The sequence below is a fragment of the Phocoena sinus genome, chromosome 6 (genome assembly GCF_008692025.1).
Source record: "Phocoena sinus isolate mPhoSin1 chromosome 6, mPhoSin1.pri, whole genome shotgun sequence".
NCBI classification, from domain to species: Eukaryota; Metazoa; Chordata; class Mammalia; order Artiodactyla; family Phocoenidae; genus Phocoena; species Phocoena sinus.
The window spans coordinates 103,042,847-103,061,220 of record NC_045768.1 but is presented as its reverse complement, the minus strand read 5'-3'; the positions used below and the strand labels follow the sequence as shown (position 1 = coordinate 103,061,220).

The 18,374-nt window shown below is 42.5% G+C and overlaps 1 protein-coding gene across 1 annotated transcript in view; it reads right to left on the bottom strand.

Moving 5' to 3' along the window:
• The window catches only part of DOCK5 (dedicator of cytokinesis 5), a 220,937-nt gene that overhangs the window by 37,619 nt on the left and 164,944 nt on the right, over positions 1-18,374 (bottom strand). Inside the window, 10 exon segments of the mRNA XM_032635523.1 lie at positions 2,831-2,921; positions 3,544-3,584; positions 4,366-4,525; positions 6,770-6,855; positions 7,614-7,768; positions 8,075-8,133; positions 10,484-10,584; positions 11,793-11,871; positions 13,399-13,493; positions 17,487-17,585. Coding sequence (XP_032491414.1) covers positions 2,831-2,921; positions 3,544-3,584; positions 4,366-4,525; positions 6,770-6,855; positions 7,614-7,768; positions 8,075-8,133; positions 10,484-10,584; positions 11,793-11,871; positions 13,399-13,493; positions 17,487-17,585 — 966 coding nt within the window.

Below are 18,374 nucleotides of genomic sequence, written 5' to 3'. Positions count from 1 at the left end.
ACAATATACATGTATTATTTAGGTATAAAATAAAAGTTAAATTATACGAGAAAATGAATTGCTAGGGACAAGAATGGAGGCAGGGAAATGTAGTAGGAGACTAAAAATGATAACTTGGACCGAGATGGTAGCAATGGAAATAAAGAAAAGTGGATAGGGTGAGGCTATCAAAGAGACATCTGCACCCCCGTGTTCCCTGCAGTATTATTCACACTAGCCAAGATACAACCTAAGTGTCCATCAATGGATGAATGAATAAAAATGTGGTATAGGGCTTCCCTGGTGGCGCAGTGGTTGAGAGTCCGCCTGCCGATGCAGGGCACGCGGGTTCGTGCCCCGGTCCGGGAAGATCCCACATGCCGCGGAGCGGCTGGGCCCGTGAGCCATGGCCGCTGAGCCTGCGCGTCCTGAGCCTGTGCTCCACAACGGGAGAGGCCACAGCAGTGAGAGGCCCGCGTACCGGGGGGGAAAAAAAAAAAAAAAAAAAAAAAAAAAAAAGTGGCATATACATACAATGGAATATTATTCAGCCATGAGAAAGAAAGAAATCCTGCCATTTGCAACACCACGGATGGACCTTAAGGGCATTATTTAAAGTGAAGTAAGTTAGAAGAGAAAGACAAACACTGTACGATCTCACTTATATGTGGCATCTGAAAAATAAGGGCTTGTAAAAACAGAGAGTAGAAGGGTGGTTACCAGGGGCTGCAGGGTGGGGGAATAGGAGGAAGATTGTTTACGGGTATAAACTTGAAACTAGTAGATAAATAAGCCCTGGAGGACTTCCCTGGTGGTGCAGTGATTAAGAATCTGCCTGCCAATTCAGGGCATACAGGTTCGAGCCCTGGTCCGGGAAGATCCCACATGCCACGGAGCAACTAAGCCTGTGTGCCACAACTACTGAGCCTGCGCTCTAGAGCCCACGAGCCACAACTACTGAGCTTGTGTGCCACAGCTACTGAAGCCCACGCACCTAGAGCCTGTGCTCCGCAACAGAAGCCCCCGCTCACCACAACTAGAGAAAGCCCGCGCGCAGAAACGAAGACCCAATGCAGCCAAAAATAAATAAATAAAATTTTAAAATAAATAAATAAGCCCTGGAGATCTAATATTATAGCACAAACTTTCCCAATTAAAAAAAAGAAAGAAAGAAAGGTGGATGGGGTGAGGGAGGGTTTTGGACAGAGGGTCCACGATTCTTGTTTGTGCAGAATGTGGGAGGGGTAAGTAAAAGATAATGACGAACAGTATCTTTTATTAGATGTCAGTGCCCTTCAGTGAAATGGGGAGAAAGGAGAGGAAGGGACGGACCCAGGAGGACAGTGGAGGGAACAGCTTCTGTTACTGTCACGCTAAGTTTGAGTTGTCTGTTAGTCATTCAGAGATTGACGTTGACAGAACAGTAAGTTGGAGGAGTCGTCAGAGCTGGAAATAATTATTTGGGATTGATGATGCAGAGTTGTATTTATATCCATGGCACAATATAATTTCCTCAGTGAGACAGTATAAATAGGATAGTACTTCTACAGTTCCATATTTACTTACAGCTCACTTCTCTACAGTTTTACACATACTGACTGACGTGTGTTTTGTTTTTTCTTTTTTTAAATAAATAAATTTATTTATGTAATTTTACTTAATTTAATTAATATTTAATTATTTAACTTAATTAATAACGGCTGCATTCAGTCTTCATTTCTGCACGGGCTTTCTCTAGTTGTGGCGAGCGGGTGCTACTCTTCGTTGAGGTACGCAGGCTTCTCAGTGCGGTGGCTTCTCTTGTTGCAGAGTACGCGCTCTAGGCTCACTCGTGGGCTTCAGTAGTTGCAGCATGCAAGTTCAGTAGTTGTGGCTCACGGGCTCTAGAGCGCAGGCTCAGTAGTTGTGGCGCACGGGCTTAGTTTTTCCGCGGCATGTGGGATCTTCCTTGACCAGGGCTCGAACCCGTGTCCCCTGCGCTGGTGCATTTTTAACCACTGCACCACCAGGGAAGTCCCTGGTTTTTCAATTAGAGTGTCAGTATTAGCAGCCTGTAAGTTGTGCTCTGCTTCCTCAGGATTTTTAAATAAATGATATGCACCCATATGTTCAAAGCAGCACTATTTACAACGTTGCCAAGACATAAAAACAACCTAAATGTCCATTGACAGATGAGTGAATAAAGAAGATGTGGTACATATATAGTGGACTATTACTCAGCCATAAAAAAGAATGAAATAATGCCATTTGCAGCAACATGGATGGACCTAGAGGTGATCCTACTAAGTGAAGTAAGTCAGGAAGAGAAAGACAAATACCATATGACATCACCTACATGTAGAATCTAAAATACGACAAAAATGAACATATCTACAAAACAGAAACAGACTCACACAGAGAGAACAGACTTGTGGTTGCCAATGGGAAGAGGGAGGGGGGAATGGATGGATTGGGACTTTGGGATTAGAATGGATAAACAACAAGGTCCTACTGTAGAGCGCAGGGAGCTATATTTAATATACTGTGGCAAACCATAATGGAAAATATGAAAAAGAATGTATATATATGTACAACTGAATCACTTTGCTGTACAGCAGAAATTAACACAACACTATCAGTCAACTATACTTCAATAAAATAAATTTAAAGCTAAGTAAATAAGTAAATAAATAAATAATAATGGAAAATTTCCCCACCGTGGTCTAAAAACTAGCTGTGCCTATTTAGAAGGTATAAAAACATTCTTGGATAAAAGGGTCCTCCTTGAGTAGGGAACTTTCCCATCAAAATCATACAGGATGCGGTCCCAAAGGGCTGGACGGCTGACATACCGCATACCTGATCCACTTACCTGCAGGAGCTCAGCATGCAGGAGGAGTGTGTAGGCAGCTTCGGTGTAGTTCTCACAGTCCCGGTGCAAATCCCGCAGCTTGTACAAGTATCTGGTCAGAATGGGAGAAAGGAGGCGTTCTGCCGCCAAGGAGTTGATGGGGCATTTGGCTCACGCCACAGCCAGGCGGCGGGAATAGTTACTTCCTGTTCCTTAAGTCTTTGTGCTGCTTCCTGCCTGTGTGTCTTTCCTACTCTATCTGTGCTACTCTGTACTCTTTGTTTAAGGCAGTGATGTTTAAAAAAATTTTTTAACGTCACAGACCCCTTTGGGAAGCTCACGAGAGCTAAGGAATGTTTCCCCAGGAAAATGCACATCGTTTACATCCAAGTTGGTTTCACGTTCAGGGCTTCCTGCACGTCGGGCTAACAGTCCTTGTCAGAGGGTGAATTTCACGTCTTTCCTGGGCTGTTTTCCCTGGTCACCTGGCCACAGCCCTCTATCCTTTCCTGGAACCCCGACACGATCCTCCCTCTACACTTCCTCGTATTGTACTTACTTGCGTATCTGTCTAAAGCGTTTACCCTTTTAGGAAGAAGGGAGCATATCACATACTTTCTGGTGTCTCTCGAAGCAGCAAGCACGGTGTTGGGGCTTATTGTTTTCATTTATTGGAGAAGTAAATCATAAAGCCCTGACATAAACAGCAAAAGCAAAAACTTCTTTCAGCTTACCTTATGTAGATGTCCTCTCTCTTCTTTTCTTTGTAAAAATTCTACAAAAAAAGTCACAAAATACCAACACAAAGCCATTATCGATGAGCTTGCCACAAAAATGGACAAACCACTACTTGCACTTTTCAAGTGTCACTTTTCCAAAGACTTTCTTCTTTCCCTTTAACGAACACCCCCAACAAAATAAGGAAGTGACAATTTATAAAGCAGAAAAGTTGAATTCTTTTAGGACCGTGCTTCTGGGAAATGTGAGGGAACCTTCTAGGTGAATAGACAGGCGGGTCATACCCAATTCACCTGATATTCTGTTTTCTCAGGGAATCAGAGGTGGTAGGTTCTTGATTTATATGAAGAGGAGTGTATGGCGGCCTAAACCTCTGAGGTCTGTGTTGCCAGTTACAACTGTCTAAGGAAAGGCAAGCCCACAGGGTTCCACCACCTAGAGGATTTCACGGACTAATTCTCTACTCATGGTATATTGTTTTTAATGCATTTTCGTCTGTGTCGAATAATCCCAACAATAAAGCAACCACATAAAAGCAAGACAGAGAAACAGGCTGAGGATGGCCTTCGGTAAGAGAGTTGAGTCAAGAGCTTATGTTGCATTTTCTATCCCCGTTTCCACATTTATCCTCTGAGGCAGCTGGCATCTGTGAGTTCAAAGTTGAGTTGGCCATTCCAATTAGACTCAGCAGGACACGGACTCTGGAAAGGTGGTCCCAGGGGGACCTTTGTCTCTGCCGGATCTACTTAGAGCTGCGCTATGGGGTGCAGGGGCGGCCGGGCACTGCCCTCGCGCCATCCCAGGGGCGTGGCACGTACCAGCACGTTAACGGTACAGCTCATGCGGTTTTCCTTGCTCTCGTCATGCATGATAATGGTTCTGTAGTCCAAGAGATTCTCTAAGAGGCTGCTGACCAGGAGCGCGAATACTTCTCCGGAGCTGGAGAGGTATTTATGTTTCCGGCAATGTTCTAGAAGCCTGTGGGGCAGAGATAGAGACAAATGACCATGTCCCACACGGCGACTCCAGCACCGCCTACGAGCGCTGTCCATGGTCCTGGCAGCAGGTGGCGCCAGACTAGGACACATACACCTTCCTTGTAACTCCAGTCTACGCTAGACTGGCTCCTGCACTAACAAGGCTCCTCGCTGTTACTCAAGTTCTACGTTTTCTTTAGGTCTGTAGCTCAAGCCCTATCATCACTGAGGATCCCAGCCCACTATACCCTTCTTTGAATTTCTATTTGTATTTGTTTTTGTCTTCTGTCAATACCACAGAAATGAGAACCTTTGCCCAAAAGGTTTGTGTGTGCTATCTGATCTCTCTACTTATTTGAAAGGACCATCTTTTCTCTGTCTTTATTCTCCCTAAGGCCTAGCACTTCAGGGCATCCTGAGGGAACTCTGGAGAATCTTGGACTGATGCCCAGCCTAGAGGAACCTAGGAACCTACTACACTGCTAGACATGTGGCTCTGGATAAAAGTGGGAGACGCAAGAGAGAGGAGATATGGGGATATATGTATATGTATAGCTGATTCACTTTGTTATAAAGCAGAAACGAACACACCATTGTAAAGCAGTTATACTCCAATAAAGATGTTTTAAAAATGTTATTTTCAGGAAAAAATGCTCACTTGTAAATAGGTAGATGGAGGTTAAACTTTTGGTCTAAATCCTCTCCCTCTGGACCCAAATAGAGCAAAGCTTCTATAGGAGCTTCTCAGATTAGACAATTAGAAGAAAACTTTGGGAACAGGAGAAAAAATGGGTTCAAAGCATTAGTCCAGACTCTAGAATTATTCTTGAGCACTGGAAATTTGCGCAGTCATATTTTTCTGCATTCGTGATCCAAGAAGAATGAAGGAAAAATTAGATCTGTATGTGAAAAGTCAACTGTAGGCTTTTTTTTAAAGTGTAGTTTTATTATCACTTGTAAATGTGTGTGTAACACCTGCACTTAATTCCCGTATGAGATCAGAACTGCAGAAGTGATCAATTGAAAGGTCTGAATCTCAAACAGGCAGACCAAATGGATATGGGATGAAAAGATCAACAAACGATCTTATCGTCCATCACAAACAAAATAAGACGGATTTCTAGCTCTTTAAAATATAGACGAGTCATCAGTTCCATTTCTGAGTACCCCGTGTGCTGGTTCCTTAAAAAAATCTTCGAAAAATGAAAAACAGAGTTGGGAGTGTCCCCGTCCTCAGCTCAGTCAAGCGCCCACTACGTCCATGAAGCAGGTAAATCCCAGAAAGACTTAGGCACGTACCCAATCAACAGGTGACAGAGGTGGCCAATATCGTAAAAGTTCAGAGAACATAAGAAATGAACAGTCTAGGGTAGTTACAACCCAGGATGCTGGGCAGATCTGCAGATAATAACAGTAATGAACACCAGAGCAGCCAACATTTGTCCAGCATGAGCTCTGTGACAGACACTGTGTTCATGTATCATCTCATTTAATCCTCACCAAAATACAGATCTTATCATTGTAGATGACCAGAAAAAAAAAAAGAGGCGTTGTATAGGTTAGAGCATCTGTCCAAATCAAAATCCTAGTATGTGGAGAAAGCGGGATTTGAAGCACAATCTCTCTCTCCAACATCTAAGTGTTTTTAACCACTCTTGTTACACTGTCATTCCATACATGCAAAGGCGAGTAAGAGGGACAGAGGGTGACAGGCAAAGGGAACAGTGGGATAATGGGAGCGCAGGGAGGGAATGAATGTGTTGGCTTGGGGTGTGTGGAGGGCAGTGAAAAGGGCTGGAGCTGTACCTGGTGTTCTCAGACATCCTTCACAGGGCATAAGGTATTCTTAAATGTAAAGTGGACCTTGAAATGTTTTTCCCTTCTCCTTTAAATTATTGCTTCGAAGCCATAATTAGAGGTGCTAGCACTTTTGTTAAAATTCAGCATTTCAAACACTGGGCAAAATGCCACTACTCTGTCCATCTCCCTCTCTCCTCAATCTGCTCTGTTCTCGAGGGCCGGGCTGGCCAGGAAAACATGAACATTTGACTCACAGCAGATAAACAAATGTCAGCAGTGGATGGTGTAAACTCCATGAACCGCCCCCACCTCCCGAGAACCATTCATGGTGGTGACCCCAGGGATGCTGAGACTACTCGACTGGTCTGTAAGGGCAGCAGAAGCCTGTCTTTCTCCATCACTAAATGATGCTATCAACGTTGAGATTTGTTTCTGAAATACTCACAGTTTTTCCAGAAGGACCTTGTATTGTTCATCTCCTCTTCCCCCTTCCACCTCTTGGTCCAGCTTTGTGATCAACTCGTTCTCAAACTGAAAGCAGAGGCAGAATTTCCAGGAGAATGCTACATTCTCAGAAGAGGACACGAAAGACATCCAGCCAACTTTTCTAGATTTGACCCAACGCCTTTACTGAAGTGTAAACTAATTCCAGCATACAGAGAGGAAGACCCCACTTCACATCATCCATTAATATCAAAACTTTCTAAAGTAGCCTGTGCTACTCTGTCCTTTGCTTTATATTTACGGAAAAAAATTACCCCGAACATTATTATCTCATCACAACTGTGCATACAAAAATAGCTGAATGATTCTAACTTTCCATTTTATTTTTGGTTCCTGTCGAAGCCTTGACAATGGGATTGCTTTTGCAGAGCTTCATAGCTGCAAAATCTTCCATTCGATACTAACATACTGTATAGATAAGGAAATTGAAGCGTAAGAAAAATATATCAGGCAGACTAAGGTCTCAAAGCTAAAGACCCCCGCACCATTCCCTCAATCCACTGCAATATTTGTAAGAGAGAGGACTAAACTGCATGAAGTCAAATTTTAATTATCCAGAGATAAGAGTGCTTCTTTAGGAAACACACGCAGCAGCTGCTCCTAGAGCCTTGGTTGGAATATCTGATCCTATGACTAATTGCTTTACAAAATAAAATGCAAAAAAAGAAGTTTTTAGATCACCTTTGATTTGTTTTATTCAGGTTACTGCTTCTCTATATAGAAAGAAAATAAATGAGAGTTGACTCTACTTGCATTAGTAAGATGACAGGTCCACCACTCCTTACCATATGGAAATTGCCATTTCCACTGAAATTGAACTCACACTGCATCATATCAAAGAAAATGGGGATGGTGGCTTTCCGGAGCTCTACTTCGGGGGTCAATGTGACCTCCAGAATGGGACCCACCATGGATGGGATGAATTTGATTTTGTGGGGACCTGAAATGAAAGTAAGTGAGGACATGAAAAAAAATAATTTCACTGGAAGTAAAGTGCTACAATCTTCCTCCACAGGGCCCATAAGAAAAGAAAAAGTTTATGTGGGTAAATCAATTCAGAAGTGAGTGACTAAATATTGTTTTCTGATAACATGTGATGTCGTAAGAGACCGACAAGTCAACTTGCACTTCCAGACACACAGAGAAATCAATCTCAGGATTCTTGGAATTAAAATGGAAAAGAATTCATTGTGGGATGCGTGTCGCCCAGGAGTGGTGTGTGGGCCTGTTTGGGTTATACACTCACCCAGGTTATACCACATGTCCCGGATCCTAAAGCCGATTTCCTTTCTCATGTCCCCGTATCTAGGAAGGAGATCATAAACCAGGAGAAAGATGTGCAGTGGAAACGAGAACACATAATACAATGACGAGGGAAGTAAAAGAGCCTGTGTTCCTCTAGGTCACAATTAAGCTAGGTCTCGAGGCAAAATCACATTAAGAGATGTGGTCGAGGGATTTCCCTGGTGGTCCAGGGGTTAAGGCTCGTGCTTCCACTGCAGGGGGTGAGGGTTCGATCCTTGGTCAGGGAACTAAGATCCCACAAGGAGATGTGGTCGATACCTAAAAAAGCCCCCAAGAACTGAGCCACATAGAGGTGGGGGGACTTTCACAGCAAGAGGAAGACCAAAGTAAGTGTCAAAAACTCACTGAGAAAATGAGATTAACAAACTTTATCGAAGAGGGAAGAGTGAGAAACACTCTGATTGCTCTTAAGCAAACCAGTAAAATAAAACACAACAAACACTAAAGAAAAGGAAGATGAATGAGGGATGACTTACACAGTAATGTGGCTGGCCTTTATATACTTATATTTGAGTAACCCTTAGCCACACCAGGACGCTCTTCAAAGCACTCACATTGGGAATCTCTAGACATACATTCTCAGTGGGGGTGACAGTATCCCTGAAGGGGTGAAAATTGGTCCATGGGGGCAAAAAAAAGCTGCCTGTTTTTATGTATAAAGTACAGATATACATTTAGTACATAAACTGATATATGGTGTATCTGTGGTATTAATATTTCATGGGGGGTGTGATTAGAAAAACATTTTCTAAAAAGGTTCCTTACAGGAGTTGACAATGGAGGAAAAAAGAGTAGAGAAGCATTGATCTAGACAGTGGTTCTTGGGCGGAGGTGAATCAGTCACCTGAAAATCTCTTGAAGAATACATATGCCTAGGGCTGCCCCACACCATATACCATATCAGAGGCTGGAGGCTTAGAAAATAGAAATAGGGTGGGTCAAAAGTAGATGCTGTAAATGTTCCCAAGGAGTTAGAATATGGACTTACGACCTACCCTGCCAGCACGGTTCTATGTTTTCTACCTATGATATTATTGCACCAAACATCCTTTTTTCAAATTCTTGCTTTGGAGGTGTCTTCAGAAGCCAGTATAAAAATCATATTGAAAAATTTTTCTTACTATTCCTATTTAACGAAGGTACCTAAGCTAATTTTATTATTATTATATAAGCATATGTGGTCCATGTCCGGCACATAATAGATAATAAATGGTAACTATTCTTATTGCTTATTAATATTACTGTTGAGGCTTTTACTAAAAATCAGAGAAGTCTTGAAAAGAAATTCATTCACATTCCTATAAGCGTAATAGAAATGTTTTTATTTCCTAAGGTTTATCTCTGCCCATAGGCATATATATTTTTACATGGACTGTACTTACAGTCACACTTTCCTTTGACCAAAACCAGAATCATTAATCCTAACTAGCCACTTTATTTATCAAGCTTGGTGCCAACTCATTTCACTTATGGTCATTTAACCAAAATCAAATACATCCTTGAATGAAGTTATGTCATCTACAGTATTCTAGAGAATAAGACTAAGGTGTCCATCTTAAAAATCAAATATCTCGATACCCACCCCACAAGGAAATCTACAAAACAGGTTTTACTTTTATCTTTGAAAGTGCAATCACTAAATCTCAATCACTTAGCCATCAATCTTAGTATTTTAGGGAGGAGCTAGAGGGATGCTAAATAATTTGCCTAGAGTCCCAGACATGCTAGCAGAGGAACAGAACTAAAATTCACAGCTTTTAAATGATAAATTTCTCAAGTTCTATTTAATTACACAGCCTTTGAGGTCCCAGGCTCTCAATGAACTTCGAAACAGACTTGAGCTGAAAGCAATGAAAGTCTTCCCTAAATCTCTCATCACTCTTGCACACAGGTCCATTTTGAATTCTGAGCCAGGAATCTGGAGGGTGTTTGTAGGTGATGTGTTACTCTTGGCTCCTCTGCTGAAGTGACTGAAACTGGGAGGTAGACCAATGGTGCCAAAGGAGTCTGCTCTGTGAAGCATGAGACAGAGGCACTATGCCTGCCATTTGGACAAGCTGCCAGCAGATGGCAGCTGTTCCCGGTGATGGGAGGACTGGCTGGCTTCAGTGTCTCTTTATGTAGAGATTCTATAATAGAATGTGATGGTTGATTTGCAAATGAATGGGCCCTGAGAAGAGATGTGAATCTGGGGAAATCTGAGGTCTATAAAAAGATTATTTTAAGACCTATCTCACTAACAGCACAGGTAGCCACTGAACAGTAATTTCTGTGATACCAAAACTCCTGCTCCAATTAGAAATGGAAGAATCACCTTCCCAATCATAAGCAAGTTTAAGAGGACACTTACTTTTTTACAATTTTGTTGCGCTTGGCTTGTGAGAAGGTTTCAAGCTGAAGGGACTCATGGGTGAGAAAAGCGACTGCCAAATGGAAGTAATTGTTCCAGAGCTGTTCAAAATTAATGATGTGGGTGAAAAGAAACAGAAAATAACATTAATGTGGGTCATAATAAAACAATGCCACATGGTACAAATGCACTCGTCAGAAATTAACGGGAAAAAAATCCAAAATAAAATCCACAGGACTTCCTTTTCTCTCCTGTGTTTCAATTATTCATCCCTGAAAGTTTTAATGCTTTATTAATATCAAGCTTTTAAAAATAACCCAAACTATTATATTTGTCTTTACTCCTGGGATAAAGGAAAACTGTTGCTAAGAAGTGTACCTATTTATAGTAAGTAGTTGGGCAATACTTATCCAAAGCCCTGACAATCTGCCAAATTTCTGACTAGTAAATACTTTAGGACTTTATCCTGGTAACATATTTACGGGTATTTAAAAAAATATTTAAAACAAGGAAGGCCCTCACACTGCTATTGAACATAATAACAGAAAATGGAAACAATCTAGATGCTCATAAGAAGAATTCAGTTAAATAAACCATGGTCCAGCCATACAACGCACTGTATTTCAGCCATTAAAAATACTGTGAAAATATTTATTATCATCGAAAAGATCACAGAAAAAGTAAATAAAGTAGATTAACAGGTTACCTAAGAACTGTACAGCTTGATTCCATTTTGGCATAGGTACTTATGTGTGTGTGTGTGTGTATAAATACACACACGTATATTAACCATTTTGATATATATACACACACACATATAAAAACATATGTATATACACACATAAACATATATATGTATATGCAATATGTACATATAATCTCCTCTGCTTATGACACTCTACTCCCAAAGTAGAATACAAACGCAGGCCGTATCACAGCAAAAGCACATCACCAACAAAATGTACCCTGTAACGGAAGCAGGACCTTGTCTGCCTTCACCAGGGCCTAGAATAGTGCCCTGTACATATTAACTCTCTAAATTTGTTGGATGAATGAAGGAAGGAAGATGGAGTTAGTGATCACCAGTTTTGCTACCACTTTGGATTTTCAAACAGGTGCTTATACAAACTGCTCTTTGGACACTAAACCGTTTGTAGGTAGAGGAATACCTGCGTGCCTACCTGCAAGCAGGTGTGTTTGTGTGTATTTGTGTTATGATAAAAAGTCTCAGGCGATGTTTTCCAAAATGAAACGGTTCTCTTGCTTTGGCTGAGAATTCAAGGAACTCCTAGGTGAGTCGCACGCTTACCTGAAGTTCAAAGCTTGCCTGATCCATGAAGAATCTTGTGAGAACCTCAGCAAACTGATTTATGGCACGGAGGAAAACCCTAGGGGAGGAAAAACACACTGGATAAAGAAGGCAACTTCATGCTCTTTGAAACATTTTCCATCTATGTTAAAAGCCAAAGCAAATCAAACCTGGACTTGGCAATCTTAAGACCTTTAGATCTATCAAGGTCTTTAGAGACCAACTACAGCACATTCTACAGAGAAGGTCACTGAAGATCAGTTTCTTGAACTGACTACTAGCACAGCTCACAGCTGCATCACAATTTAGCCAGTTCAGGTACAGCTCAGAGAACAAGCCGGGGCTCCTGAGCCTCAGACCAAGGCTCCTTTTGCTCCATCGTGATGCTTAACGTTTTAAAGTCTAGGATTTCGGATGCAATTGTTTCTCTAATCTGTACATAGTTGGGAAGGGTTTTTCTAATCAGGTATCAGGACCACCGAGAGTTAACAAAAATGCTTATCATAATGATTTACTTTATTTAGCTCTTTAAAAATCCTGAATCTCGGGGCTTCCCTGGTGGCACAGTGGTTTAGAGTCCGCCTGCCGATGCAGGGTACACGGGTTCGTGCCCCGGTCCGGGAAGATCCCACATGCTGTGGAGCGGCTGGGCCCGTGAGCCATGGCCGCTGAGCCTGCGCGTCCGGATTCTGTGCTCCGCAACGGGAGAGGCCGCAACAGTGAGAGGCCCGCAAAAAAAAAAAAAAAAAAAAAATCCTGAATCTCTTTTAGTATCTGTATTCAGTCCATTTCACTTTCATTCAACAAGTCTTTGTTGAGGATCAGCAACTGCAAAGCACTGGCTTAGGTTCTGCCTTCAAAGAATGGCTCCTGGTCTTAAGAAATCTACAGCTTGGTGGAGATCATTTGCAACCTGTAAATCGAACCATGACCCAAAGAATATGGAAAATTCTAGGAGGGGGTATCAAAGAGGTATGGGGAAATCAAAAGAAGAGAAGATGACATCCAGATCAGAACGGCTTCCTTTGGAGATGGCATTTGAGAAGGACCTGAAGGAATGGGAGGCATGTTGATGGCCAGAGACAATGGGGCAGACACTGCAGGTGGAAGCAGCAGCGTGAGCGGAGGCACAGAACATGTTCAGGGTCAGGGTCAGGGTCAGGGTCAGGGTCAGGTCAGGGTCAGGGTTAGGACGGAAGAGGCCAGTTTGATTGGAGGGCAAGTTGTATATAGAGGCAAACAGTGGAAGACAAGGCTAGAAAAGCAGGGTGGGCCGGGATGCAGAGGCCTTGAATGTCAGGATGATGAAGGCCGTCTGGAGACACTGAAAGATACCTTGCAGAGCTGATGCTGACAATCAACATGAAAGCAATGAGGAGGTTACAGCAGAAAGAAGAGAGTAGAGAGCCCAAGTCGGAGTGACCACAGCGGCCTGCCTGGAATCAAGAACAGAAGCATGTAAACCAGGACCACGAAAGCGGGAGGAACCTTACTTTACCGATGGTGGGCTTGAAGCAAAGAGATTCAACATGCTTCACAAGGGTCAAAACCTAGTTTCCGGACCCAAGTTTTCAAACGCCTCCGGCCCTGCGATGGTCCGTCTCACCTGCTCTGTGTCATATTCATGACCATCCAGTCTTTGGCGTAGACGTTCTTTCCAATTAGATCCTTAAACATGATAAAAGTTTCCATGAGGAAGTCCTGCAGAAAACAAAGGAGGAATGGTTGGGGGAAAACTGGGTTACACTTCATAAGCCTTTCCTCCAGCACACTGACGTAAAGGAAGGAACACGATGGCCCAGGTCCCATAACAGTCTGTCTTTTGAGTAAGGTTTATAGGGATACCAGAGTATTTTTTTTGACTTTCTTTTATATTGGAGTATAGTTGATTAACAATGCTGCGTTAGTTTCAGGTGTACAGCAAAGTGATTCAGTTATACATATACATGCATCTATTCTCTTTCAAATTCTTTTCCCATTTAGGTTATTACGGAATATTGAGCAGAGTTCCCTGTGCTGTACAGTAGTTTCTTGTTGGTCGTCTATTTTAAACATAGCAGTGTGTATGCAGCATTCTTACAGGTATCCTATGATTTGATGTTTACATCATGTAATCTGATAAGGAAGAGAAGGATTAAAAAATTGTCTGTATTTTATAAATGATAAAACTGAGACTGTTGAAAAATGAAACGACTGGCTTAAGGCCATAGAAACCAAGAAGCTGGAGAGCTAGGAAGAGACCTTGGGATTCTGGATCCCAAGTTCAGAGCCATAATATCTTCAGTCCTTGGCCGCCAATGTTGTCTGAATGGATCTACTGTACTTCAAATGAATTCACCAACAATTGTGAGAAAACTGATACCTGTTTTGTTTTTTTTAACTTTTTGGTGTCTTTTAAAAATTGAGTTACAATTAACATACTTACATATTATATTAATTAATATTAAACATAATATTATGTTAGTTTCAGGTGTACAACATAGTGATTCGATGGTTTTATACATTAGGAAATGATCACCACAATAAACCCACTTACCATCTGTCCTCATACAAAGTTGTTACAACATTGCTGACTGGATTCCCTATGTGTACATTACATCCTGGGACTTATTTACTTTACAGCTGGAAGTTAGGATCTCTTAATCCCCTTCACCTCTTTCATCCATCTCTCTACCCTCCTTCCCTCTAGCAACCACCAGTTTGTTCTCTGTATCTGAGTCTGATAAAACTGATACTTCTAATAACTCTGAGTCCAATTCTCCCTTATTATTATTAGAACAGAACAAAAATGCTATAAATAAGAAGCAGAGTCATGATTCTTCCTCTTCCAGGAACGTTACCATGCGCAGCCTGGGGGGAGGGTCCTAAATGGTCCTTAAAAGAGATTATAGCTGTGGGGCATCATGTCTGTAAAACCTAATAACAAAAAGCCCAGTACTGAAAAAAAAACAGCTATTCTACTCGAAAGAGGGCTAAGAGGAAAAAGGAACTCAGGAACAATCGGGCTAAAAAATCAAAGCTAAAAAGTTTGGGAAGCTTTTAATTTATTAGTTAGTTAAATGTAGACATTTTCCGCTCAGATTCCTGAAATGAAATCCAGTCCAATTTCTCTGGCACTAAACCGTGCCGTTCTAGCTCATGAATGACATCATATACAGAAAGAAACACAGGGCTTGGGAGGCAGGGGGCCTGGGTTCTATTTCTAACAATATTCCTCTGAGACCCCGGTCCTGTTGGCTAACCAGTACACTTCGGATGCCAAACAGCATAGGAATGGGAGCAATTCCAGCTCTCAAGTCTTGTTACTTCCTTCTGGTTCAATGGGGAGTCAAACTTCTCTACCCTCCATTCTAAAATCACAGACATAGTTCACAAGTTTTTCAGTTTTTCATCATCCATTTAAGTGCATCCATTACTTATTAACTATTCTATTAACTTTTTTCCTCAAGTCAACAGGAGTTGATGGTTTGTGAAACAAGGATGTAGATGCCGGTTATCTATTCTGATGCCAAACTCCATATTCAACTCTAGCGCTCTCAGTGAACTGTAAACAGTGATGACATAATAAAGGCAGTTCACAGATAACCCCAGGACTCACTTTATCTACCCACTTCCAAAGTCTTTCAAGTGATTTCTTTAGAAGCAGCAGGAGCGAGAGAAAGGACAGTCCACTGGAGGTCAAAGGGCTTAGCCGTACCCTGCGGTTCTGCCACTGATGGCTACTGTTCCCTTGGGGACAATAATCCTCTTTTAATTAGATGATGCAGGGCTTCCCTGGTGGCGCAGTGGTTGAGAGTCCGCCTGCCGATGCAGGGGATGCGGGTTCGTGCCCCGGTCCGGGAAAATCCCACATACCGCGGAGCGGCTGGGCCCGTGAGCCATGGCCGCTGAGCCTGCGCGTCTGGAGCCTGTGCTCCGCAACGGGAGAGGCCGCAACAGTGAGAGGCCCGCGTACCGGATGCAGGGGAAGAGCTCACCACTAAATCTGGTTTGGTTTTTTTTTTCTTCTTTTTGCTTACTTAAAGGAGCCAAATTGTCAAGAGTTTGAATTTAGTATAACTTTCTTTATTCTTCCTGCTTTCAGAAGGGAATCTGAGAAAAAGTCACTAAACTATTTTTATATTAATTTTATCTTACATAATAATAATATACTATTATATATGTAATGACAATGTAATATCATTATTATAAGTAGTTGGTTCTCATAGCTAGTAACACACGCCAGGAACAAAGTGAGCCATTTTCCACATGTCCACTCATCAATACTCACATTAACTACCTCCTGCCCCAGGTAGGTACCAACTACAGAGGAGGAATTGAGGTTTAGCGAGGTTAGACAGCTTGCCCAAAATTTCAGAGGGAAGCAGAATAGTCAGAATTCAAACCCAGATCCGGGTGTTCTAAAGCCTGTGTTCTTAAACCCACTACGGAGGAGAAAACACTGCTACCCTCGGCTTCCACCTCTCCCCACCTCTCCCCTCTTCCTAATTCTCTCGCCCAGATCTCTGCAAGCACAGCTACAGATCGCTACGGATTCCTGTACCATGCTGCCAGCCAGAGCATGGCCTTCGTGGAGGTCCACATAGGACTCCAGACTAAGCCCCATTAAGTCCTTTATTGTGGTCCAGGACAGTGCTCTGAGGGTCATCACTGGATCAATTACAACTAATAATAATAAACAGTTACAATTCCTTGTGTGTTTTTCCTTCATGTAGACCTCACAGAAAGGAGAGTGACTGGCAAAGAAAGAGGTGGATATCCTTGGGTATACTGGCTACATGCTACCAGTATAATAAAGGCAGAAAGTGGAAAATCTGGAGCATAAAGAATATTGGAATACGCACGAATGATGCGAAGTTACCCGGAGCAAAGATGAGTGCAATGAGACCTTGCCTGTTAATACAGCTCCCTGTCCAGCCCACTACTTCACAAGATGAGACAATACCTTCAGGGATTTTTTTTTTTTTTTTTTTGGCCATGCAGCTTGTTGTATCTTAGGGTCCCCGACAAGGAATTAAACCCAGGCTACGGCAGTGAAAGCACCAAGTCCTAACCACTGGACGGCCAGGGAATTCTCACCTTCAGGGATGTTAACAGCCACTAACAATTCTCTGAAGGGAAGGATCCTGGGGAAGCAGCCAGAGATCTAACTTAGCCTCTTGGGCCACCTTTGGCTGTATGCTTAATGGTAACTATGAGAACAATTTTCTTGTTTAAAACAGAAGAGAATGGAATATTTTCAACTGAGGATAACTTACAACTGTTACCTGGGGGCAGGTATTACCTCTTTTTGTTTCCCTCTCCAGGGAATACTGAAAAGGATGACATCAACCACATCTTAAAAGACCATGAATATCTCTGCCTCCTAAAATCCTTGCCAGGGCATGGGTGACTACTGTCCCTGAAATGAGACACTGTCCTCTTCTGAGAGCAAAAGAGGTCACCCAAATGTTTCTAAATATGGGCTCTCTCTAAATCCAAGAGACGTAGGTGGCTGCGTGAGGACCTCCTGGTATATGTACTGGACTCTTCTTCAAATCCTGTGGCAGAGAAAAACTCTCCCCTCTTGTAACCCCTGTGGAAAGCGACACAGCATTCAGAGGTGTGTGGGAAGAGAACCCCAGACTCATGACGCTCAGTTCTGCCAAAATATGAGAAGTCTTAAGTTAGCAGGATCCAATGAAGACAACTTACAATAATGTCTTGTCTGGTCTTGAAAGTGCTGATGTAGTGGCTGTAGTGGCTCTCGTCCATCTGCCGCAGGATGGCAATCATGCAAGCAATGAAACTCCCCTGGAAGGAGACCGAAAACACAAATCCCAGCTCCTTAGACCACCAACCGACAAAGCCAAGATTTGGGTGCATGTACTTTGGTTTTTCCCACCCAATTAACTATGCAGGGACCCCAGCACACTGGAAACACACTGCATTCTAAAGGTCCAAAGGCATGGGCTTTGCAGTTTCTGCTAAAAAGAAGGTACTTCCACGTTTGAGTGAAGCAGTGTGGAGGGCTTCACTCATCCTATGAATAGCCATGACCTCTGAAATCCTGCAGGTTAGGGGATACTGACTGTAAGATCTCAGCTAGATGACTAGTTAAGCTATAACAACTTGCAGACCCTGAGGTGCTTGTTGAGACCGAGGTGTAATAGAGACGTCCAGGGAGAAACGTCCAAAGTATTTACATCATTTACATAAATTTGAGCTTGGAGGAATGCAAAGAGGAAAAAGAGAGGTCGAAGAGAGGTCGTAAAACTGAGTGGAAGAGCAGAAGAGAGGCTAGGAGAGCTCCCTGCTGGACCACTTCATCGTCATTCCACCAGCTCTAGAATCCTTTGGCCAGTGATTCCTAGCACGTTATGCTGTGTAATTGTGGACCTGGTTTGAAGAAAGGGATCGGATAATTAGATGATTACCATCATTTCCATTTTTGAGGCCAGGAATTACATATTCAACTTGCTTTCCCCTAGACCAACCATATTTGAGCCACAGACTTAATTTTCTAGCCAGAGGGCAAGTATCTAAGGTAGTATCTTCTTGTATTCATATAGTTATGAAAACAACACAAATTTAAGTGAACTT